Source organism: Sitophilus oryzae, unplaced genomic scaffold (genome assembly GCF_002938485.1).
Source record: "Sitophilus oryzae breed Bouriz unplaced genomic scaffold, Soryzae_2.0 scaffold_806_pilon_pilon, whole genome shotgun sequence".
Classification (NCBI taxonomy): Eukaryota; Metazoa; Arthropoda; class Insecta; order Coleoptera; family Curculionidae; genus Sitophilus; species Sitophilus oryzae.
The window spans coordinates 776,062-802,073 of record NW_022147424.1 but is presented as its reverse complement, the minus strand read 5'-3'; the positions used below and the strand labels follow the sequence as shown (position 1 = coordinate 802,073).

Here is a 26,012-nt window from a genome sequence, read left to right as displayed (position 1 = left end):
AATCGTCCTAGAACTGTGATGTGTATGCGCAGAAGGAAATATGAAGACATTACTTCATTTGCGCATGCGCTGCAGAGTTCTTGGACGGTTCAGAATCGGTACTAACAAGAACCTGAACAAAGCTATAATCTAACATTTTCAGATTGTTTACAAATTTATTTTAGCAAATTTTCCTCTATTATGCATAGAATTGGTTAAAAAAGTAACAGAAAATAGCAAAAACATTATTGATTATTGAATACCTAACAAAATATGTGCTAGAAAACCTTAAAAATATGAGAAATTAAGAAAAATTCGATATTGAAATTATTTTCCGGTTTTCTGAAAAACGGTAAGAGACCAACAAGAAAAAAGATTCGTAACGTTCAGATTCGTAATCTACGACTTCAAAATAGGGTGTATACCAATTTTGGTGAAAATCGGACGATTTCCAGTTTTCCCAATAATTACCAAAAATGTCAATTTTTTATTCATTTTTGCCTTGCCCCCCACCAAATTTCATTCTTCCGGCGCCCATGTCTACACAATATTAATTTTTATTTATTTATTAATATCTCTGAAACTATCGAAATATATTTATTCATATCTTAGAATTATGTAAAGTGATCTGAAAGGAAGCCAAAAATGCAATAATATACAGGATGTTCCATTTAAAAAAAAATTATCCCGATCCACTCACACTTTTTTGAGCCACCCTATAGAAGTTAAAATATTTTCGTGAAATACATCCTTGTACATACTTTAGGTTTACATTTAAACAATGTATGGTCGGCTAAAAATTGAGATTTTTTAATTTTAAATAGTTAAAATTCATAAATATATTTTGAACACCCTGTAGCATCTAATTAAAATATTTTTACAAATATATTTTACTTCATCTCTATAAAACTCTCCTACAAAATTTGAATAGTCTAACAACAATGGCATCACTGACAGTTTTTTACCACTCTGAAATCTAACGTTTGTTTAAACAAATTCAAATATTTCAAAAACAATCAATTTTATCACTTTTTTAAAGCACTCTGTAGACTCTATAATAATTTTAAAATATGTATCTTAACCTTTCCTTTAATAACTTTTATATTTAAACATTTTTTTGTAAACCACGAAACAAATGAGATAATGGACTTTACTCTATCGTTGACTCACCCTGTACATGTTTGGTTTGGTAGAAAAAGAAATATTTAAAAATAATAAAAACTTAATTTAACTGTTATACATAGTTTCACCTCGACTTATGGCAAATTTTCTATATTTATTTATATACTTACACCACTTTCTCAAAAAAGCGCTCGACAGCTTGGCACACAATTTCTCCCGACCTTTCATTTTTACGCCGTAGCCTGTTTCGATGTAAAAAAACTATATTATTATTATTTTTCACGAAAGAATAACTGTAGAAAATTTATGGGAACACCCAAGAACAACGGTCACACTATCACTTTCTTGTAATTGGTTTTCAACACTATAAAAACTGCATTTTCTTCACTGTTTTCCTGGTATAGATCCTGCGTTAAGGTAACTGAAAATAATAAAGAATAACTTAATGAATATTTTTATTTCGCAGGGTTTAGTAATTGTCCTGATTCACACTCACTGGTTCATTCTAGAAATTATTTAAAAATTGTACTATTTTAAGAAAGGTTAATTCTTTTTCTTAATTGAAATATAGGTCATTGGCATGCGTCCAATACAATGTATTGTAGATATTAGTTTAGTTTTAATCATCTGCTGATGATGCTAACGTGGTTATAGCGAAACGCGCGTCCACTGTAAAAATAAATGTGTTTTTGGGTATTGTGGTGATTTAGTGTTTTATTTTGCTGTGTAACACCAAAGGTTCCAATCCCCAACTGTAAAAAGTATGTAATTAATTAATAAAATAATAAATTAATCGAGTCTAACTGTCACTAGAAAATTACCATGGCGGTACCAGCCATCTTGATTGCCATTTTATTGAAAAATCGCGTTTTATTCAAAATCTGAGATAGATAGCTTTAGGAAACTCTAATATAGTTTGAAAGAGCATTTGAATCTGCTTCGATTTATTTTAAAAAGTACAGGATGTTGTATTTGAAATAACAAAGTTTTTATGTAAAATAAATCCTTAAAACAGATCACCAATTTTTGGTAACCCTGTATAGATTTAAGGAAGCAATAACATTTTTCAGTAAAGTTTATTTCTTTACCTTTAAACTCAGCACAAGAATTAATTCTGAAAAGTAATGTACAGGGTTTTAAATCAATTCTTTTGTAGCATGCATATTTAAATATCTTTAAATATCTCAAAAACCAAAGATTTTAAACATATTTAACCCTTATAATAAATGCCTTTTTTTGGGCCCAAGAATCCAAAAATGAAATAAAATACCGGGTGTGAGTATTCCATAAGAAAAAATATAACTTTGGTATGGATCTTAATTCTGAGACACCCTGTATATTTCAAAATAATATTAAATTGTGCGCATTGCTTCCCCACATATACCCATAAAATATTTTGTTTCTATATCTTTCCGTTTTCGTATAATCAACCGAGGCGAATGAGGTGCGCTACCCTGTATATTTATAATTATTGTTTTTTCCTAAAATATTTTGATTAAACGAAAGTATATAAAAGTGGGCAGAGTTAGTTAGTTAGTTAGTCAGAGTTAATTAAATCAGGACCGAAAAAACTGTACGAACACTTAAGGAAAATATTCCAGGACTGCATAAACGGAACGGATGTACCACAGAATGGAATGAGGCTTACCTCTCAACTATATACAAAAAGGGAGATCGTACTAAGTGCGAAAACTACAGGGGAATATCAGTAACAGCCACCGTGAGTAGAATATATGGAAAAATTTTGAGAAATAGGATCGAAAACGAATACCAAGAAATAGAAGCCGAAGAACAAGCAGGATTTAGAGCCGGAACATCGACGGTGGACCACTTATTTACAGTCACTCAAGTAATAAGTAAAAAGAGCAATCTAAAGCAAGAGCTACATCTTGTGTTCGTGGACCTGCAGAAGGCATACGACAGCGTTCCCCTTGTGAGACTTTGGGAAGCTAAGTGGAAAACCAATATAAATGTAGAGCTAATAAAAGCAGTGAAATCATTATATAAACAAACAAAAACTAGAATAAAAGTCGGCAAAAAGTTAACAACAGGATATAATGGAACCAAAGGTCTGAAACAAGGGTGCTGTATTTCACCAACACTGTTCAAGATATATCTCGAACAAGTTCTCAAAGGTTGGAAGCAAAAATGTAGAAATATGGGAGTACCCATTGGGGATAACATGCTCTACACACTTTGCTTCGCGGAAGATCAGGTGATCATAGCACAAGATTACGATGACATGTAAGCTTATAGAAGAATATCAGAAATGGGGACTCGAGATCAATACTAACAAAACAGAATATATGTGTATCGGAGGAGAACAACAAGATCTAATGCTAGAAGAAGGGAAGAAAATTTAGTGCTGCACAAAATACAAATATTTGGGTATGCAAATCACAAATGATGGACTGTTGGATACAGCAATTAAAGAACGAAACCAACTTGGAAGGAATACTATCACGGTATTGAATGGAATACTGTGGGACAGAAGCATAAACAACAAGAACAAAACTTTAATATACAATACCATCATAAAGAGTATAACCACGTTCAGCTGTGAAGTCTGGCCAATTAAGGAAACAACAAAACGAATGCTGGAAGCTACAGAGATGGATTTTTGGAGAAGATCAGCAGGCAAATCAAGACTCGAGCGAATAACTAATGAACGCATAAGAGAGATTATGGAAGTTAAACATACGATAGTGGACGACATAAAGAACAGTCAACTCATATGGTACGGGCATGTCCAAAGAATGGCAGAAATAAGAATCCCAAAGCAAATTATAAACTGGAAACCTGCAGGAAGAAGAAAACCGGGTAGACCGAGAAGAAGTTGGCAGGAAGGGATTGACACGGTGCATGGAGAGACAGACAGGCATGGAGAGATGGCATCTGAAGACGTAGAACGTTTTAAACCGATTAATATATATATATATATATATATATATATATATATATATATATATATATATATATATATATATATATATATATATATATATATATATATATATATATATATATATATGGTGGGCAACGGCTGGTGCCGGTCCAGGCATAGACATAGTAAAATTCAAACTGAAATCTTATTGCTATGCCTACCATGATACCGTTTTTATTTTGTCGCAAGGCATTTTCCTCAAATAATAACTATTGTCAGTGCATAAATAAAATATAAGCGTTTAGGATTCGATGGTTATTATTGGGCACCTTCAACCTTCCTATAATTTGACGCCATATTTAAGTATAAAACCACAAATAGTATTGCGATAGGTATGTCTAGCGTTTAGGTGATTAGTTTTACATCATTTTGTTTCAAAATTGCACGATTTTTGGTAGTTGCGCGTTTCAAAATCCGTATTTATTACAAGAATTTACCCGCCATAGCAATTCAAGAATCGTGTGTTGTTTTAAAAAATTATATTATAATAGTTTTAGTCACGCTAGCAATATTTAAGGAACCTAGATAACACTCAGTAGGTATTATACAGGATGTCCCAGGTGCACTTGATAGTACACACTCTATACTTAAGATTAGCCATTTTCGGGGAAAAAAATATATAAAATTCTTTGTGAGAAAAAAATGCTTGTCAAAAAAATTGTATTGTCTAAACTACAGATTTAGTGATTACCACAGCCACTGTGATATAAAGAAAAGACATGTGGCTATCTATTTAAAAAATTAAAAAATGATAATAAATCATTTTTTTTCAAATAGAAACCGACTTATTTTTTAATTCGTTTTTGAAAAGTTTTTTTAATTCGTTTTTTTATTATACGTTATTTATTAATAAATAAAGAAATAACTGTAAAAGTTATAAAAATGTGTCCTAGAAAACTAGAAACAATATTTCTATAACAGATAAACAGATAATAAATCGAAAATAATTGTAAATGTTATAAAACTATATAAAAATATCTATTCATCAATTTAAATGTAGGACCGATTTTTGAAGTAATTTCGTGTGAATCCATTAGACCGCTAAACGCAGGGATTTATTTTAAAATTTATGTATAAGTGACAAAAATTCGTTGTTCGAATACATATCATTCGCAGCAAAGTCTATAGTGCCAGAACTAGATTCTTCTGATATACTCGTAGAGACTATCTTCATTCCCGAGAATCTATAATCCTTGTCAGAAAATGTGTTGATTTGTTTTTTTTTGTAACGGTTGTATGTTTCCAAATTCCTACCAACATTTTGATCTGCAGTAAGTACTTTACACTTTGACATTAGATAATACATACTAATTTCATTCTCGACTTAAGACTGTTTCCGAACAATAATGTATTGTTTTATTAGGAGTAAAAATTATACTTTTTTGACGATTCTGTACCTTTGAAGGACCATCGTAAAGCTATTCCGACGTTACAGGGAGGCACGAAAAGTACATTTTTACTCCGAATAGAACATACTATTTCTTTTAAAACATTACAAATAATTTTTTGATCAATTTCAAACATTGCAAATAATATGAACAGTAATCGAGCAACAATTTGTACACTCGTTGAATTTGACACTTATATCAGTTTAATAATATATGTTTGTACCTTTGTGCTTAGGCGTAACAGTGCTTTGTTTTATGCCTAGGCCACAAAATAGAAATCAACCAGAACGCCAACTCTGCCGAATTTGATGACGTTTCACGAATCGCGACGCCATATTGGCAGCGGGTAACTCTCAGGGCCGGATTAAAACGCTTTCGCAGGCTGTTGTCAGGGTTATATTGAATAAGTATTTTTATTATCTGATAGGTATGTGATTACAGTTTGAGCGTAATACGTTATTTCGAAGGTAAAGTTTGTATTGTATAGATACTAACCACATGTAATTTTTATGCAGCGGAAATTTTTTGCAATTAGTAGGTAGGCAGATAATATATGCGTAGTCAAAATTTGGAAATGGGTAGAGATCGTGAATTTTAAAAATAAACTAACGTCAATTAATTAAAGGTCAACTTTCTACTCGAACCCTTGAGCTGCGTTTTACTGGTTGGCAAAACTCCGTGGTCATCCCTAATCCCTACACCTTTCTTAGAAGCTTTTATGGTCTGGGAAATTACGCGAATTGCGTTGCTATAGATACGTTCTAAATGGGTAACAGTTTACAGTTCTGCCTTTTGAAACCACACATTATCAAAAAGCTCGATTTTTAATTTTGGGAAAGTTTTCTTGAACACAATGTTACCCAGATAAATCGGCTCATTATAATAATAAAATGCTGATTAGGTAAATGGGTAATAAGTATTGTGTTAAGATGGGTTAATACAGTATTGAAAATAAAACTATGAAGGACCATTTGTTTAATATCTATTTATTTCTACATTAACAATTTATTTTTATTTGAATAGCTTTTAAAATTCGTATTTATGTGATATATTCATATTATGATGGTCAGAATTTGCAAAAAACCCTGACCAGTAATCTGAGCAAAACCGGTAACGCCGCTATATTGACAGGTGTTACCCGCTCATAAAGGAATTTTTAGGTTAGTCATCGTTTCGCGCGCATTTTGGGAGTCAACCTTCTGGTTGATTTCTATTTTATGCCTAGGCGTTATAATGACAAAAGTTAATATTTTTGAGATGTTTGAAAAAAAAGTCCTTTTGAATATATTGGTGACCGATGTGGAAAAATGACACCGCCGTAGAACTGTTAATGTTATCGGTATCGGGCAGAGTTATAAAGATTTAGCCATTTAAGATAGAACTTTAATTGAAACTAAGTCCTAGTCATTTGGAAATCCGATTTAAATATTGTTTTGAATTAAAATAAAAAAAATCTGATTTAAATAAAAAAAATCTGATTTAAATAAAAAAAAAATCATGATTTTTTCCAACCCTGAACATAAGTAACACGTAAGTAAAACAGCTTGCATGAAATTTCATCATTATCTCACAAAAAAAAATACAAATTACATAAATCAAAAAATTCATAAAAATAATTTTAAAAAACATAAAATACAGACGACCATGAAATATATTATTTGTTGCATCCAATGCCAATTAAAAGTTCTCCTAATGAACATTAAACATGTATTTTTTCTATAATTTCGTTGACACGTGATTATTTATTTAAATAAATATATCGACAAACCATAAACAAGCTGTTAAATAACATTAAATTAATATTTTTTTAAGTGAGAAGTTCAAAGGTTTTCTTAATTATTAAAATATACCGGGTGTTTCTCAAAGGTTTCTCAAAATTTTCTATATCTTTTTTACTTTTTCAGATAATAAAACGAGATTTAGTAAGTTAGTATATGACATATATCGGGATTGATTGATGTATTCAATTGTTTTCATTCAATGATTTTTAAATGGCACCCCTGATATTTTTTACTTTATTTGATAGAAAGTAACATCGAATTGAATTTTTGAAACAACTTTTTGAGATATTTTCATATATAGGTTATTTAAAATTCTAATATGCGGTTAATAGCGACAATTTGACTCGAAATAACAAGTGTGTGGTACCAAATTATTCGTAAAAATGCCTTTTTCCAAATATGCTAATGAGCCACCCTCGTTCCAATTGAAAAAATTGAGATATGATTAAAAATAAGATTTAACCGGCCAGGACACGAAAACCACTAGAGGATCTAACCTATTTTTCCAAGGCTCCTTCCAGAGTGTCATTTTTTATCGAATAAAGTAGCAATATACCGAGGGTGCCTTTAAAAAGATGTAATCATTTCGGTGAAACAGGAAGAGACCAAAAACAATTGAATACGTCAATAAATCCTAATTTATGTCATATACCTACTAACATACAAATCTGTTTTTTTATCTAAAAAAATTAAAAAGTTATAGGGGTGAGCCACTTTTGAGACGACCCGGTATATTAAAAAATATTGTTTCATAATGTAATATCATTTTAAAATTCTTGTATGTTATTTTAGATTTTGAAGATAATTTTAGAATAAACCGGAATATATTTTTAATAAAAACATTATTAATTATTAACAGGGTTATAATTATGATTTTGTTACAATGTAAGTAAGTAAATAATGTAATGTAAGAGAAAAAATTCAGATTTTACATTTTGCTAAAATATTATCAAATAAGCGCCTTTCTACAACAACGCCACTGACTCCCAATGGGTAAATTGAGAGTTGCCTACCGGTCGAAAGTCGTTTCAAGACTTAAATAGATTATTTAAGTCAAATTTCTTGCAAATTTGGCACCGGCGAACCATATTTTATAGTTCTTGAACAGAAAAAGTCAATAAAATAAACACTTAAGGACTACAAGCTAAGAAAATGCGTTAATACAGCCGGGGACATAGCGGCAACAAAGCTTTACCGCACACGTGCGACGCGTACTACAAGGTAATAAATGAATGAATAGGCTCCCTCGCCTCTAATCGGTGTTGTCATATTGTAAAGAACTTATCCTGTTTAAACAGTATCCGACTTATAATTTAGTAGTATAAGGACTATTTAATACATCCATGGAATATTAAAACCTACTTTATTAAACTGTAGTATTAATATCTCAATATATGTGTATAACAAGAAAAAAAATATTGATAATATTAAAGACGTGACAACATAGGCTGGATGAGGAAGGCTCGGTCGACTGTACCCAGAAGTAAACATGTGTACAAAAAAGATTGTTTGTCCGCGTTGAGATGTAAATAGTGTAGTCTATATTTTATTTTAAGTCTATGAGCCTACCATACCTATTGGTATGGTCGGCTAAAAATACCGAGGGTACCATTTAAAAATCAAAAATTGTAATCGATCCTGTGAAACAGGAAGTGACCGAAAACAACTGAATACATCATTCAATCCTGTAATGTACCAAATCTCGTTCTTTTAACTGAAAAAATAAAAAATGCATAGGGGATAGCCACTTTTGAGAATCACCCGGTATATGAGGAGAACGTAATTACCCTTTTTTAAGTATTATTATCAGCAATTATGTGACATTTATTATACAAATATATGTTTGTGTTTTTTTTAAAGAGATACAAAATACATTCTATGCAAAATATTAATTATACTTAAATGTGTTTTTTAATTTATACTCCCGCTTTAAATACTTGTTATTGACAAGGAATAATGAGCTACAGCCAATTATCGAGCATTATAATAACCGAAATAATTTTTGGAATATTTTTAGTAAGAAACATAATTTATTTAGTAAATATTGTTAATTGCCGTAATTCACTAAATATAATAATTTATTATACTTATTAAACTATGGTAGAACATTACTGTAATACAATGTTTTTTTATGGACCGCAAGAAAGTATGTCATTGCTAACGTTTAATAGAAGCATTTATGAAGTAAAAATTGTTTTTATGACTTATTGCAATTTTAGCAGCTTTATTTATGGAAAAAAATCTAAATTTCCTTTTTTTATTTACTAAATTACTAAACTACATCAAAAATTTACAATTAACAATTTGTTATTATCTTACACCTCTTACCCCCAGGGTTGGGTAGGTAGAAAATTGTGTATTTTCTACCGTATTTTCTACACCAACTAATTTCCTACATTTTTTACACGTACAGACGTAGAAAATTAGTTTTGTATATTGTAAGTCTTTTTTGAGTTTATATTTATTTCAAATACTTCAATCACAACGATGTAATTGTCATTTATTATTTAACAAATGGATATAAACCAAATGTATATTGTATATATGTATATAGTTTATGAAACCACAGGTTTTCTATGGTGAAATTAAAAAAAGGAACAACAAAAACTTTCAAAGAAAAAAATCAGACTTTTCTGTGGGGTCTTCAGATTAAACAGAAAAAAATATTCTAATAGTCTTCAGATTCATTACTGTCTCTTACTCGTCACAGAATAGAGAGATGGCGTGCGCACACATGTTACAGTGTTAACACTTATAGAATTTAAAGAAAATAGAAAGGATGAAACCTCTAAAGTGAAAAACATATTCTACATTTTCTACGCACTTTTCTACATACACGTAGAAAACTACTTTTCTACGAGTCGTTACCCAACCCTGCTTACCCTTTAATTATATTATTACCCTGCTTACCCCCTTAATTATATCGAAAATACAGCAGAGAGTTCAATTTAGGTTTGTAACGTTTTTAGTTCGTTACATGTCTTTTTTATATATAATATATGATGTCTGGGCCTATCATCACCGGATTCCGTATCGTTCAGGCCTGATAATTTATTTGGCACGCTTGGCGTAATTTTTACGTTCCCTAGTCGCCAACCCTGTTATCGTTTCACTGCTCTGTGGAGGCGCTGTCAACATCGCTCCAAGGTTAGGTCGCTCTCCGCGCTTAACCTCACTTTTGTTCACCCGACTTTTAGAAATGGCAATTTAAATCTTGCTAAACCTTGCTGCAAAGTCTGAATCGCTGCCATTTCGAAGCTACAGGTAAAGATGAGTTATTATCTTTTATAGATTCGATATTATTATTGAATATTTTTAGGGTAGAGTTACGGATGCCACAATCTAACTTGTATTTGTATTTTGCTGGCACTTTGGCGTCCCTTTTCTTTTGTCCTCCAGAATGTCTCATGGAAGAAAGGACAGGTTCTTTATTATTTAGTGAGCCCTCGGAAGTAATTCGAGGTAGGTTCATTTTGTTTATTAGACCTTGTTTGGTTTTAAACAAGAGTTTCGTATTTTTAGGGTCTTATGGACGTACGTTATCTTATGGACGTACATTATCTTATGGACGGACTGTGTCCAAGGTACGGGTAGTGTTCCCCTGTACCGTTATCTTATGGACGGACTGTGTCCAAGGTACGGGCATTATCCAAGGTCCTAGTAGTATCCAAGGTACGGGTAGTGTTCCCTTGTACCATTATCCTATGTACGGATGTCCTGTGGACGAGTGTCCCCAGTAGGAATGATTTTTCTTGCATATAAAGTGCCCCAGCGTGGATGTAGCTTGAGCCTCATGCTGCTTCGCTCCCATATCTAAGCCTAGTCAGTAGCTACGGCTGTATTGATTCATGGTGTCCTCATTCTGGCCCCTTTTGTTGTTTTGGCCAACAGAATCGCCGACAGACAGTACAGAGATGCGAGCCCACCTCACGCTGCTACTCTTCGAAACAGGATTGCCTCTAGAACAGCTAAGTGTAGATTTAGGTTCTGGTTTTCAGTCGATTTTCAGTCTTAACTTAACGTACATTTTAAACGATATCGTACAGACTATATTTAGTGGTTAGATTATTAAGAACATTTATGTCGATTTAGTAGTTAAAATATGATTTAGATCTTAGGTTTCATTACATTACGTCTTGTAATGGTATTACTTTCATAGATATTTAGTACAATTCTTAACACCACTTTCGTTGACATATAACCACTATAATAATTAAAATTGTACAATGCTATTTACCATCACGGTCCATCTTGAATAAATATAGTCATTAGTTTTAAGTAATATACAACTGTGTTTTCTTTCTCTGTACTTGCCTGGCGCCCAATATCTATATTTTTTTGTTTATTGTTATTGATTAGTTTTCTCTCTAGTGAAATACCTTACCCACGACTACTCTCCGATGAAAAGCTGCCGTTCGCAGTGGTAATGTTTTAAAAAAAACGCTACAGGTTAAGTAAATAATTGAATTTTACAAGGGAGTTTCCCGACGAAATATACTCTCAAAGGGTCCTTCTATACCTTCTATACCTTCCAGGTATATACCACATCCACAATACAGTAGTGGATGTTCTCCCATTAAAGACTCGCTCTGTCAAAATACAATATTAACTGCCAGGTGTTAAATAATATTCAAATAGCGAATGATAATAATCCTTTTTAATGAATTAACTAACAATATCTGTAGGTATATATTTTCTGTTGCTTTAGTGACGCGAAACTTTCTCTTCTCAAAATTGTGAAGAAAAGAAAATGTTTAGATGATGATATAATCATATAGGTTTATACGTATCTCAATGTAATAGCGCTCATTAAATAAATATTAATAAACCAATCTTAAAAAAGTAGTTTGCCATTTGTTGTATATTTTAACAGTCAGTTACAGTTTTATTGTTACTACATAAAAATTACTTATTTTTACATACATTGATATTTACATATTTCGTATCAACCGCGGTACCTTCGATTTCATATTCTTTGTCCGCCAACTACAGGAAAAAGTAAAGGTTGGTAAAGGGGCAGAAGAGTAAGAGACTTTATGTTGCATTCATCGATTTAACAAAAACAACTCTGTAAACAGAGACGCACTTTGGACAATTATGCAAAAGTTCGGAATACCCAACAAGTTTCTTACAGTGTGTAAAAGCCTCCATAACAACAAGTCTAGAGTGTCACATCGTGGAATACTGAGCTATCCCTTCCTAACAAATACAGGAGTTAGGCAGGGATGTATCTTACAGCCTCTCCTATTCAACATATTCATGGCAGCGAGCGTTCTCTATTATAGTGGACAGCAAACTACAGGAAAGATAACTGGGTAATAAATTCAGACACGACGGTGGTCTGTTCGACATAAGAAGACTCAGGACAAAAATACGTATAAAATTCATCGCAGAACTTCAATACGCTGATGACTGCGCTCTAGTTGCAAAAACGTTACGGGAATTACAGAAATGCTGAACCCATATACCTGGGCATACGAGCCTTTGGGCCTAAGCTGAACTTCGATAAAACTAAAATCATGTACACACCCCCGGAAAATCATAGCAATGCTATAAAAATCTGAGAAAAACTGTTGGAACATGTAGCGGAATTCAATTACCTTGGCAGTTTGATTTCGGAAAAGGCCAATATCGACTTTGAAATTCAGCACAGAATTAGTAGCGCCTCAAGAGCATTCTGGAAATTAAAATACAGGGTTTTCTACAATCATGACTTGAGCATAAAAACGAAATTTGCAGTGTACCGTGCAATAATAATCCCCACGAACGCATTAAGCAAGTTTCAACAGAGACATCTTAGACAACTGTTAAAAATCAAATGGTACCATCATGTCTCAAACATATCCGTCCTTGGAAAAGCAAGCTGCGAGAGAGCTGAAGTCATGATTACTAAATCCTGCTTAAGAGGGGCTATGGTCACGTATGCAGGATGCAAGAAAACCGCCTACCGAAATCTCTTCTTTACAGTGAGCTTGTACAGGGTAAGAGGAAACCGGGTGGATAACTCAAAAGGTATAAGGATATTTTCAATGAAAATTTAAAGGGGATAAACGTGCAGAATCAGTGGGAGGAAGCAGCGCACAAGGCAATGCAATGGAGAAGAATTGTAAACTCAGTTAACAACGACAACCAAAAAGTAAAGAAGCAACAAAGTAATGAGATCTTTCAATGTCCGGAGTGCGGAAGAGAGATAACATCAGGTATCGGGCTTTTCAGTCACAGAAAAGCTCATAAAAGGAAACGCCTTGCGTAACGTACCTTCTGATGCGTATCAAATACTCGCCAGCGAGTAATGGAAGTAGTAGCAAAAGGCATACTTGAAAAATGTTGATGACGCAACGTTGAACGATCGTTGAACAGTCTATACAGGGTGGCGCCTCTCATACGCCGCGGAGGCTCCAAGGAGAACGACAGTTTGTATTGAAATGAAATTTTGTCAGCATATGTAGGTTAATTCAAAGCACTTTTTAAAAATATAGGGAGTTCTACAGGGTGTCCCCAAAAAAAGTCACATATCAAAGTTGTGGTTTTTGTAATGGAACACCCTATATATTAATTAATTTTCGGATTCTGGGAGAAAAATAAAGGTGAGTTTTATAAGATGACTAAAAGTAAGGTTTTTGACATATTTAACATTTTTTAGAAATAAAGAACAATTTTTAAATTACAATAAAAGTTACCTAAATTGGAATTTACCCGGTAAATAAATTAATATATATATAGAAATTTTCTATTAGAAAAAACGCAACTTTGATGTGTAACTTTTTTTGGGGATACCCTGTAGAGTTCTATATATTTTTATAAAATGCTTTCAGTTAACCTACATATGCTGCCAAAATTTCATTTCGATATAAAGTACCGTTCTCCTTGGAGCTTCCGCGGCGTATGAATGAGAGGCGCCACCCTGTACATACATTTTTTGATAAACCTAAACATGCGATATGACACCTGTGTGTAACGTTTCATATAATAAGTAAATAGGAGGCTACTGTGTCACACTTTTACGCGACTGGTCGGCCTGTTGCAGCCTACTTTCCGAGACACTTCCTAAGATTTCACTTCGACCAAGATTCTTGCATTACGTGTTCGTATACGGCCATCGTCGATAAAGTTGTTGCCCGATGGTTATGAAACCGAAACCAAGCTGAAAGAGCTGGGAAAGATTTTAAACCTTCATTTCGCACCGTTTGGCAACGTTTTAGTAATGTTTTGCAAATGGGAAAAACGGTCAGATCAAGCAATCAGAGATAAACAGGTATATAAAAATATAGAGGGTGGTCCAAACTGTATTCCGGAAACTTCGGCAGCATATTCGGCAGATAAAAATAAGTAATAAAGTTCGTATAAATGTATGTCCTAAAATGCTTAGTTTCGGAGATACAGGGTGTAGAAATTTCATTTTTATTTCGATTTTTTCCAAATAATTTCTGAACTAACATCGATATTTGGATGAAAATTGGTAACTGGAAGTTTTTTGACATGAGAAATTTGATTTTGATGTCAATATGACTCCTACTTGGAGAGGGCGCCACCTACATATTTTTTAACTGGTTTGAAGAGTAATAACTTTACGTCCGTACCTGTATAAAACTACTGATTAAAAAAATATACATTTACGACGTGTTTCTGGGGTTGAACTATACTACCAGTTAAAATACTTGCACTTATTTCTGGGACACCTTGTAGAAACGTAATAGCCTCATTTAACAATGTGAGCATTATATTTTGATTTATATTTACAAGCTTTAACTTTTTTGACTGAATTATGTCTAAAGGGAGCTCAGTGCCATAAGGAAAGAGCTCGGGAAAGAGAGTGCTGCATCGTCATTGAGAACATAGGAAATCCCATGCAAATTTGACCTGTGCAAATATTAGCTCCCCTGTTAATTTTACAGCGAATTTGCTAATAGGTTTTTTGAAGGTCCACGTTTGCTGAATACACATGCCAAATATAAACAACTTTGAACAAGCCAATTTTAAGTAAATTAAGAAAAACTGCGTCTATTGTAATTTAAAACTGGCTCGAATGAGAAAAAAGCGTAACGTTTAGAAAATACAATTTGACGTTGACAAAATTATAGGATGACACCTTGACACGTTGGCATTTGCCTGGTTTTGCATCGTTACCTGTTCAGTTTTGTAACGTTTTTAGTTCGTTACATGTCTTTTTTATATATAATATATGATGTCTGGCCTATCATCACCGGATTCCCTCTCGTTCAGGCCGGATAGTTTATTTGACGCGTAATTTTTACGTTCTCTAGTCGGCAACCCTGCTATCGTTTCACTGTTCTGTGGAGGCGCTGTCAACATCGCTTCTGTCAACTCTCTCCGTGCCTAACTTCACTTGGCTTTGACCGTCCGACTGTCACCGTCAAAAAATCCTTGCTTCGAGAAACTGCAATTATAAAAATCTTGCTGTATAATTTGAATCAGCTGCTATTTCGAAGTTACAGGGTAGAGTTTTGGATGTCCCAACCTAACTTGTATTTGTATTTTGCTGGCACGTTGGCGTCCCTTTTCTTTTGTCCTCCAAAGAAAGGACATGTTCTTTATTATTTAGTGAGCCCTCGGAAGTAATTCGAGGGTCCAAGGTACGGACTATTTACAAGGTACGGGTAGTGCCTTATGTACAGACATTATCTTATGTACAGATGTCCTGTGGACCAGTGTCCCCAGTAAGAACGATTTTTTCTTACATCTAAGTGCCACAGCGTGGATGTAGCTTGAGTCCCATGCTGCTTCACTCCCATTTCTAAGCCTAGTCAGTAGCTACGGCTGTAAGGATTCATGGTGTCCTCAATCTGGACCCTTTTGTTGTTTTGACCAACAGGATCGCCGACAGACAGTACAGAGATGCTAGACCACCTCACGCTGCTACTGTTTGAAGCAAGGTTACATAAAAGAACAGCTAAGTGTATATTTAAGTTCTAGTTTTACATTTAACATCTAAAACATTTTCAGTCTTAAACAATAACGTACATCTTAAGTAATATCGTACAGACTATGTTTAGTGGTTAGATTGTTAAGAACATTCATGTCGATTTAATATTTCAAATATGATTTAGATCTTAGGTTTCATTACATTACGTCTTGTAATGGTATCAGACTCAATTATCATAGATATTTAGTACAGCTCTTAACACCATTTTCGTTGACATATAACCACTATAATAATTATTAAAATTGTACAATGCTATTTACCATCACAGTCCATCTTGAATAAATATAGTCATTAGTTTTAAGTAATATACAACTGTGTTTTCTTTCTCTGTACATGCCTGGCGCCCAATATCTGTATTTTTTTGTTTATTGTTATTAATTAGTTTTTTCCAGTGAAATACCTTATCCACGACTGCTCTCCGATGAAAAGCTGCCGTTCGCAGTGGTAATGTTTATAAAAAAAACGCTACAGTTTTAATTTAAAAATAGATGCATCACTTTTTTTCCTTAAATTACTTAAAATAGGCTTGTCCAAAATTGTTCAAATTTGGTATGTGCATTTACCATATGCAGACCTTTAAAAAATATATTTACGACTTTGCTGCAAAATGCAGGAGAGCCAATATTTGCACAGGTGTCAAAATATGCATGGGATTTCCTGTTTCCAACGTCGATGCACCACCCGGTATACCTATAATACTTTTTGTTTTAAAATTCAAGTTAACTTAATTTACCTTACGTACCGATTACCAGTTACTATAAATGTTTTTCGCTTTTTTTTCGCATCCAAGTGCAAGTGGAAAAAATAAACTAATTTTTCGATAAACAACTTAGGTAGTTACCGTTCGTCCTTGTCGATTTGAATATTTATGTGTCGTAACTAGCAGTAACTTAGTCTTTTAATTGTGTCATCGATATTTAAATTAAAGGCTTCACGGGCACTCCATCAATTAGCTGCCACTTATGGTTATTTTTTGCAAATTAACACAGTTTATGAATTATTTTGTTAACCTGTTCGTTTAAAGGTTACAAAGAAATAATTTTTAGTCTTTTTTTGTGTTTTTCTTGTATTCTTTCGTATTATGTTGATGTAGACTGTATGGGATAATTAGGAGATCTATTATGTCCCCCTTTTTTTCACTTATAAGTCATCATACAGTCTCAGAGCTTTGACAGAAGCCAGTCTCTGAGACGGTTTTACAAAGGGAGTTCTCTGTCTCCCATATCAGTTGTACCAAAGTTTATGGCACTTAGTGATGAGGTGTTCTGGTGTTTCCCCATTTTTCCCACAGAATCTGCATTCGCTGTTGTTTCTTAGCTTCAATCTACTGACATGTTTATTTAGGAGACTGAATATTGTTCTTAAATCAATATCACACTAAAATATGCTTGAAACCCCTGTACCTATGCTGGAAAAGTTGCAAATCAAGCAAATTTAAACAAAAATTATTTAAAAAATACGTTGTTTTTGAATAATCTCAAACAAGTTTAAAGTGTTCCTCTCAAATGGCAAACAAGCCATTATAGGAATTATTTTTCATGGTCGTCAAAATTGAACTCCTATTAAATATTTATGAGTATTTGTTTTAAAACATTCCTCGTTAATGTGAATTAAAATGTTTGTTCAGGAAATTACCATGTTTTCTGCTTTCAGAGAGATTTTAAGTTGATTACCTTCCTTTTGTAAATATTATTAAAATTATCGAATCAGTCTTGATTAAATGTTGAAAAAATATCGTACCATCGAAGAGGACTGGGAATGACAATCTATGATAATTTTGGCGAAATCAAGCCTCTTCCTCGTTTCCCAGTGGCGTTTCTGCCTGTTTAAATTTATTTTTATATTGAGTAAAAATGATTTTTAAATGGTGTAGTTTAAAATTCTAAAAAAAATTTTCCTGGAATTAGATTTGTATGTCTGGAAACGTTCTATCATTTTTTATTACGTTTAGAGATTGATCTCGCCAAAAATATCATAGTTTGTCGTTCCCCAGCCGTCTCTAACGCCGTTTTTTTTTTCGATCATACCGTATAATAAGCGAATTTCGATGACGTAAGTGAATAATAGTAATTTTAAGTTTTATGCAAAGAAATAAAAATAGTCCCGTTTAAAATTCCTCTCTTAAACTATTTTTTCCAAAAAATAGCCTGAGTGAACATTAATATTATTATGGAAATGACCATAGAAAAGTAGTCATGCTATATAGGGACTTATAGATTATAATGTATATTAATAAGGAATATTTTCAAAAGGTTGTTGGCTGCTAATCATAATTTTCTAATATTCCGAAATAAGCGTTTATTAATGATTATCTGTTTTTAATGTTTCTTAGTCCATAGGCTCTTTGGAACATTAAGTCAAATCTGGTTGTACCTTGGGCAAAATATGTACACTGCTGGCAAAGGAATATTAGCAATAGGAGGTTTTCAATGCGATAAAAAAAGATGGTAAGGCTGCAAAATACACTGCAGTGCAACAGAGACGGAAAATAACTTCATATTTGAAGTTATTTTTAATCTTCTCATTCAACGTGTGATTAACCTATGAAGCATCTTCTGTATCTAGTTCCGAAAAAGAAAGTTGATCAATAATCGAATTACTGCTGTCCAAAAAACAATCTTCTTTAGAAATATCTTCTTGCTCTTCTTCTTTTTGCATTTCTCCCTCTCCTTGATCTTCCTCCTCGTATTCCTCTTCTTTTCCATGCTTCTCTTCAAATTGTTCTTCATTTAAATTCTTTTCGATAAAGTCAGGCACACGAAGTAGGTTAAGTACATCGGCAGGATAACTAAATTTACAAAGCAGCCTGCACAAGTAGTGTATTCTGCAGCCTGCACAAGTAAAGCCCAATCCTACTTATGTTCCTCGGAAACTTTTGAGGCCGTTCTTCTCTGGGTTCTGGAAGATTGCTCCGAAAAGGGTAATCGTGGGCGGCTGGCAGATGATGTGGATAGAAGGGGCTCATTTAACTCAAGGATAAAATCCTCCTTTAACCAGTCTTCATTTTGTTTTAAAAATAAATCTTTAAGCCGCAAAGCCGCCTGCCATCTTCTTTCAAAATTTATACAAAGGCGATTTATCTTTTTTTCCATTGTGCCTGATAGTTCTTGTTCATTATTCTGAAATTTCTGTCTTACAAAATTTGAAACATACCCGTTTTTCTCAACTTTATCGGCCCCTTGTAGCCATTTTTCCAAAAGATCTATTTTTTTCAATCGAAACATAGCTGAAAAAAAATTCTTTTAAAAAGTTGCAGCTAGTAGCAGCCAATTTTTTCTTTGATATGTTCAGAAAGGATTGTTTCAAATTTTACAATAAAATCTAGCATGGAGAAACATGGAGAATTTTTTATAAGTCAAACTAAACTTTTAACTTTTTATTTACGTTCTGTCTTAAACTCGTTATTTTTAATTAATTAAAAAATAATGGACGCTGATTCCTATGTGCAATTTTTAGTGATTTCTTAAAAATACATACCATAAAGTGTAAAAATAATCCGTTTTTATATCCAGTAATCCGTTTTTATATCCCACTGAAATATATCACTTAATATTCACCAAAACTCTTCCGAAAATAAACAAAAACTGAATAGGCACAAATACTTCACTAGAACGTCTCAATATAAATGCTGATAAGGAATAAAAATTAAAACTAAACAAAATATATACATGTGGTCTTCTTCATTTGTATATCTGCTTGCATTCCACTTACAAAAAAAGTCCATATACAGTGAGTCTAAAATATGTATTTTGGCCAAAAAATTAGCTTCTAGAAACCATAGTGTAGTGTATAAAATAAAAGAACAAAAATGAAATATTCATCAACTCAGTTCGTTAAAGAATGACAACAAATCAGGCAAAGAAAATAAAGTACTCCTACTCTGAGTGCCAGCCCACCAAGGGTAATGAAAGACGACTAGGGTAGAAATGCGGCCTTGAGATGTTTCGAAAGTATAACTCAAGAACCTGGAAAACTCCATCCGTAACCTGGAATGGGAATCCTCCAAGACACTCGAAGAAATTTCTTAGAACTTATCACGAAGAAAAATCAAAATTTTCTTTGATTTAAGTAAGAACAATCTTTGGATAGAATATAGAATGTAGAGTGTAGAGTATAGAATGTAGAATGTAGAATGTAGAATGTAGACTGTAGAGTGTAGAATGCAGACTTAGAGTGTAGAATGTAGAGTGTAGAGTGTAGAATGTAGAATGTAGAGCGTAGAGTGTAGAATGTAGAATGTAGAATGTAGAATGTTTTGGAAGAGAGTTAATCACCGCGACCTTATAGATCTATTGTGTGTTCCCCTTTCTTGAGTTATAACGAGTTATAACTCATCATACAGTCTCAGGGCTTTAACAAAAGCCAGTATCTGAGACGGCTCCACAGAAGCCAGCTCTCCATCCCCGACATCAGCCGTACCGAAGTTCATGGCACGAATGGTCGTCGTCTCGGCGCACTCAGTGATAAGGTGTTCCGATGTTACCCCATTTTCCCCACAGAATCTGCATTCGCCGTTGTTTCTAAGCTTCAGCCTACTGAGGTGTTCGTTGAGGAGACAGTGTCCCGTTAGAAACCCCGTGACAATCCGAAGATTGTTTTTACTTAAATCAAGGAAAACCTTTAATTTTTCTCGGTCGTAAGTTCTGAGGAACTTTTTCGGAGTGTCTTAGACCGTTGGAGGACACCCATTCCAAGTTACGGATGGAGTCTTCCAGATTCTTCAGTTCCGCTTTCAGTTGGTTCCGTTTGGAAAACAGAACGGTTAAGGTCCAGTTAGTAGAGTGTCTCGCTCCTTTCCTAGCTAGATCATTTGCTTTTTATTGCCTTCTATCCCTTGGTGAGCAGGACACCCAGAGTAGGAGGACTACTATTTATTCTTATCAGTACACATTTTTTGGCTTATTTCTAACCAAACGCTTATGTCCCGCTAAATTTATCTTCCAACGCACTGTGCGCTCGTCCGTCAAATGCAAAAATAACTGTCACTGTCTAAAATCTTTAGCGCCAACTTCAACTCGGTTCCTAGATGACGTAAAAAAACTGACAGTGCAGGAAGATAGGAATCGAACTATCCTTATCTCTATAGTATCCTTGAAAAACACCAGAGTACCTCATCACTGAGTGCACCGAGACGACAACCATTCGTGTCAAAATTTTTACGACTGATAGCGGAGATGGAGAACTAACCTCTGCAAAACCGTCTCAGTTACTGGTTTCTGTGAAAGTCCTGAGACTGTACGATGAGTTATAACTGTTTTTAAGCAAATATTAATAAACCTCGTATGCGTGATGTATTCGTCATCTAAGTGGTGTAAATGATTAGTGCGACTCAATAGATATCAAACTTGAGCTCAAAAAATAAATATCAAAGATTTCAAAGTACTACCTGTCCAAACATTCACCTCAGCTAACGTCGCTTAACCTGTTATGTGTAATAATTTACGATTAACAGTGATAACAACTGGAAACTGGTTAGTCGACATATAATAAGGTACCAATAATAACCAAACCAAACCAAAACTTTAATATATGTAAAATGTTTTAGAATTTTAATAATTATGAAGAAATTCGATGACGTTTTGCAAAATCCTAAGGTTCAAGGCCTTTAAAAATTTAAAAAGTTAAATTTATAAAATTTATGTTATTTATAGACGAATAAATGGGAATATTGGGAAAATGAATTATATAAATATAAAAGGCTAATGATATATTTATGAAGTGCGGTTAACCTAAATAATTACGAGGTCGTATTTTTGAATTAATACAAAGCGTTTACATAATGTAACATTTTACATACTGAATGTTCCACACTACACGCGTACGGATACCACAATAATACATAAATTAATAAGTTATTGAATGTATTTATTTATTACGTAAAAATGCACAACTAAATTAGTAGGATTAGACTCTATGCATACAACTTATCTTAAACAGCCGCTACACTATCCCCGAAATAGGTATTTTACGAAATATTTCTGGAAATATTTCGTAAAACATTTCGCAAAACATTTATGGAAATAGTAGGATCATTATAAGCTCGTGTTATAAAAATTAGTTCCCACGTTTTTTGAAATTGATAGAGACACGCCGAGATTGGTTGTTTGTTTTTTATTGTCAACCCGGGCTTATATTTATCGTGCTATTTTGTGAAATAGCACGAGTCAATCAAGGTCAAACGTTGTTTTGGCTTCAGAAAAATAAGTAAACATAGAAAAACTGATATAAAAACAGTTACCGATTGTAAATTAAATTGGCTATTCCTCGAAGATTCCACAAGAATATTTAGTTTTAATCATTGTCTAATATTATTAATTACAATATAAATAGTAAAAAAATATAAAACAGTGACTAACTAGCGGTCTACCATTTATCGGCTTATAATCCACGATATTGCGCCTCATGAACAAAATATACACAAAATTATTTAAAAAATCGTCTAATTATTTATTAATTCTGGTTACGGTAAAGTAACATTTATACTGTACTCTGAAGCAAAGTTTAGTTTACGAATTTGATTTTGCTTTTTTACTTTTAATTGTCCAAATCCCTGCATAATAAATACTAGTTGAATGGATTTATAGTATCGTTTACGGATTTCTCTTAAGAACAATAAAAGAACATTGCTTTTAAATAATATCCGTAGACCATTTTTGTTGACATCGGATCAATTAATAATTTTACCAAGCGGATATGTTGATAATGTTACCAGTATAACTCATCAAGCAATACTACTCTTATATTAATTAAATAAGGCCGTAAACAAACATATCATATACAATTTTATATACTAATTCATTATAATAAAATTAAATCATAAAAATATTGTAATTATATTCCTGCAGTTGAAGTGAAAAGTTTTGTTCCTAAATATCTACTATACATAATAAACGCGTGTTCAAATATTAATTCTGTGGAATATAATATATCAATATAACATAAAACGGAGATGTAATTAACGAAATATGATCGTAACAACAGCTATTTTAGAAACGTCTAGGTTTACTTATTTCACTGAGGTTTATGAAAAAAAAATCCTTTGCCTCGGGTACTGATACCGCCACGTTTTGGAAATAGCTCAAAACAAAACAAAATTGAACGAGACAACAAAAAACGCCAACAAAATCCTCCCTCGCTCTCCTTACGAGTAGTTTTCAGGCGCTTTTAAGAATCGAAAGAAAGAGAACTACCCTCTGTAAAACCGTCCCAGATACTGGTTTTTGTCAAAGAGTCCCATCAGGTCTTATCTTTTTATTCGAAGATTCTAAACTGATCAAACTACAAAAGTTTCCCGATAAATAAATAAACCAAATTCGTTAATGCGATAAAAGCGACGAAATTTTGATTAAAAAAAAATTTCTCAAAGAGAAATGTAGCCACTGTGTCAAATTGGAACAAATTGAACCTCAAGTTAATTCAAATAAATTTGACTTGTTTGTTACATCAAAAAACTACTTTTCATTGAAAATAAATCACAATTGTTTTGTTTATATTTCATTTGACTTGTAATTCAAGTTATTTAATAAATTATAGCACAAAATTAAAGACATTTTCTATAGTTTTGTTTACATTTTGATTCCCCTCCAAGTATTTTCTACATATTTTGATATCTTTCTAGAGTTTCACTTAATGTTTATTGTATTTAGATTCTAATAATAGTATATTATTTTATTAGGAATAAAAATGACACTTTTTGTGACGAGGCTGTACGTTTGACATACAGCCGAGGCACAAAAAGTCATTTTTACTCCGAATAGAACATGCTATTTTTTTCAAACGCCACAAATAATTTTTTAAACAATTTCAAACGTCCCAAATAATATAAAAAGATTTAAAAGCCATACCTTGTATGCATAGCTTGTATGTAATTATATATCGAGAAACTATGGTTACGCTCCTAGAATTTGACACTTTATGTCAGTTTAATATAGTCCGTCCACTGCCGTTCTTTAAAAGATCAGCCTAGGGGCGGACTTTTGTTTACTTCATCAGCTGTACATACTTAGATATTGGGTTAGATTCCGTTTCATATTTTGTCGGTTGATTTTTGGTTTTAACTCTATGATTTTTGGTATTATTTATTATTGTAGTGCAAAAAACTAATTATTTTGATAAAAATAGATAAGTTATAATAAGCATTTACTACCACAAACATCCGATCACGCTACTGAAGCATGGTAAAGTCAAATTAGACGTATCTAAGTTCTTTGACAAGTAATAAATAAAAGCTAAAAAATGCAAGAAAAATATATAATTTAGTTAATTTAAGTGAATTTCATAAATGAACAATTCATTACTACACGTATGTATATTATATAGTCACTTACTAGCGAAAAGTTGTTCCATTATTTCACCACTCAGTTTTGCTAGAGATCTAAAGTGCACGCTATACAACCAACTATTTTAGAGTCTTTTTCGATAAATCGCGATAGTGTCACTGTTAATTTAAGTGCTGCCACAATTTCCATCTAGATTTACTACCTTTATAACAACTATCAGCATAAATAATAAATAACATAAAATAAGCCCCGTAAAGACTGACAAATCCACAAAATTTCAAATCAAATTCAAATGTGTCAAATGAATCGTCAAACAGAACTGTCAAGGATCCCCACCCTAGAGTGCTTTTATGGTGCTTTTTTCGATACCATGCATGAATACATGGAGCAGTATGCCCTTCTAGTCTCTTGTATTCAAAGGTAATTATATATAGAGAAAACTATGTATTAACGCTCTGTTGAACTTGGCACTTTATGTCAGAGTTGAAATCAGTTTAATAATAGATTTTGTAGGGACGGAAAGTGATAAGTAGCAAAAGAATGTGTTTTTGTTCCACGGAAATTTCAAATAAAATAGTTCCAGCCTCGGCGCTAGGGTGGTAGTGCAATTAATTTTTAGGTTAAAGTTGTTACTAGTTATTGCCAGATGGCGTTCAATCATTTTTTTTGTAGTTTCCATGGTTTCCAACGGCCATTGTCATAGAGGTTGTCAAATCATCGAAAAATATCGGCGTCTAGTTGTCATGGAAATGCCAATCATAATATTATCAAAAATAATTATCACAAACCATCAAAACGTTTTTCAAACTAATCTTGTTATATGTGTTTTATTAGACAATTCATTTTGTTTGTGTCCTAAAAATATAAGTAATGTAAGTCATTTATTCTTGCTATCATTTAAGTACCTATTTATATTCTTGAACCTTGTTTTCTAAATATTCTATATTTACTCCATTTTCTTGGGATTTTGGGCGTATTACGTTGGTTTTGTTTTATTATAATAAACGATGTTTTAAATATTTGATTTATAATTAAAATCTTTAAATAATAAATAGTTCATTTATACATGTTTGGCTTTAATTTTATTTAATAATTGTATAAATTATACTGTTAAATCTTATTTATTACACACCACACACGATAATGTTTAGATTGAATAATCCATTTAATTATATATTTTAGAGTAAATTCAAAAAAATATGTGCTCATTTAAAAGTTTATATTAGTTCGATCCATTTAAAGTACAAGCCCTACTCAAGGTGTGAATTATACTTGTATGGACCATTTTCAGTATTAGCAGAGTCCATTCTTTTTCTAGCTAGGTATATTCTTTGATAACCGCCAGAATAAAAAGAAAAAGTTCAGAAATCTTGTTTGCGTTATATATATGGTATTCGGAAATATGATAGAATATCTCATAAACTTAAGGAGGCAAAATGGATGAACATGGCAACTAGGCGTAGACTGCACTCTCTGACTCTGTTCCATTCAATTATAATAAATAAAAGTCCACCTTACCTTTATGAAAAAATACAGTTTCGTACTGATATTCACAATTTGAATTTAAAGCACAGG

General features: G+C 32.7%; 1 protein-coding gene across 3 annotated transcripts in view; it reads right to left on the bottom strand.

Annotated features, from left to right (window-relative positions):
* LOC115888704 (scavenger receptor class B member 1) overlaps positions 1-26,012 on the bottom strand; it is a 165,561-nt gene that overhangs the window by 92,444 nt on the left and 47,105 nt on the right. For 2 of the 3 annotated variants that reach the window (XM_030908500.1, XM_030908502.1), the window contains exon 2: positions 1,272-1,522. The exons of the other annotated variant lie outside the window; for it this stretch is intronic. In XM_030908500.1, the coding sequence (XP_030764360.1) occupies positions 1,272-1,329 (58 nt within the window). In that variant the 5' untranslated portion in view covers positions 1,330-1,522. The remainder of the gene's footprint in view (positions 1-1,271; positions 1,523-26,012) is intronic. 3 annotated transcript variants of the gene reach the window in all.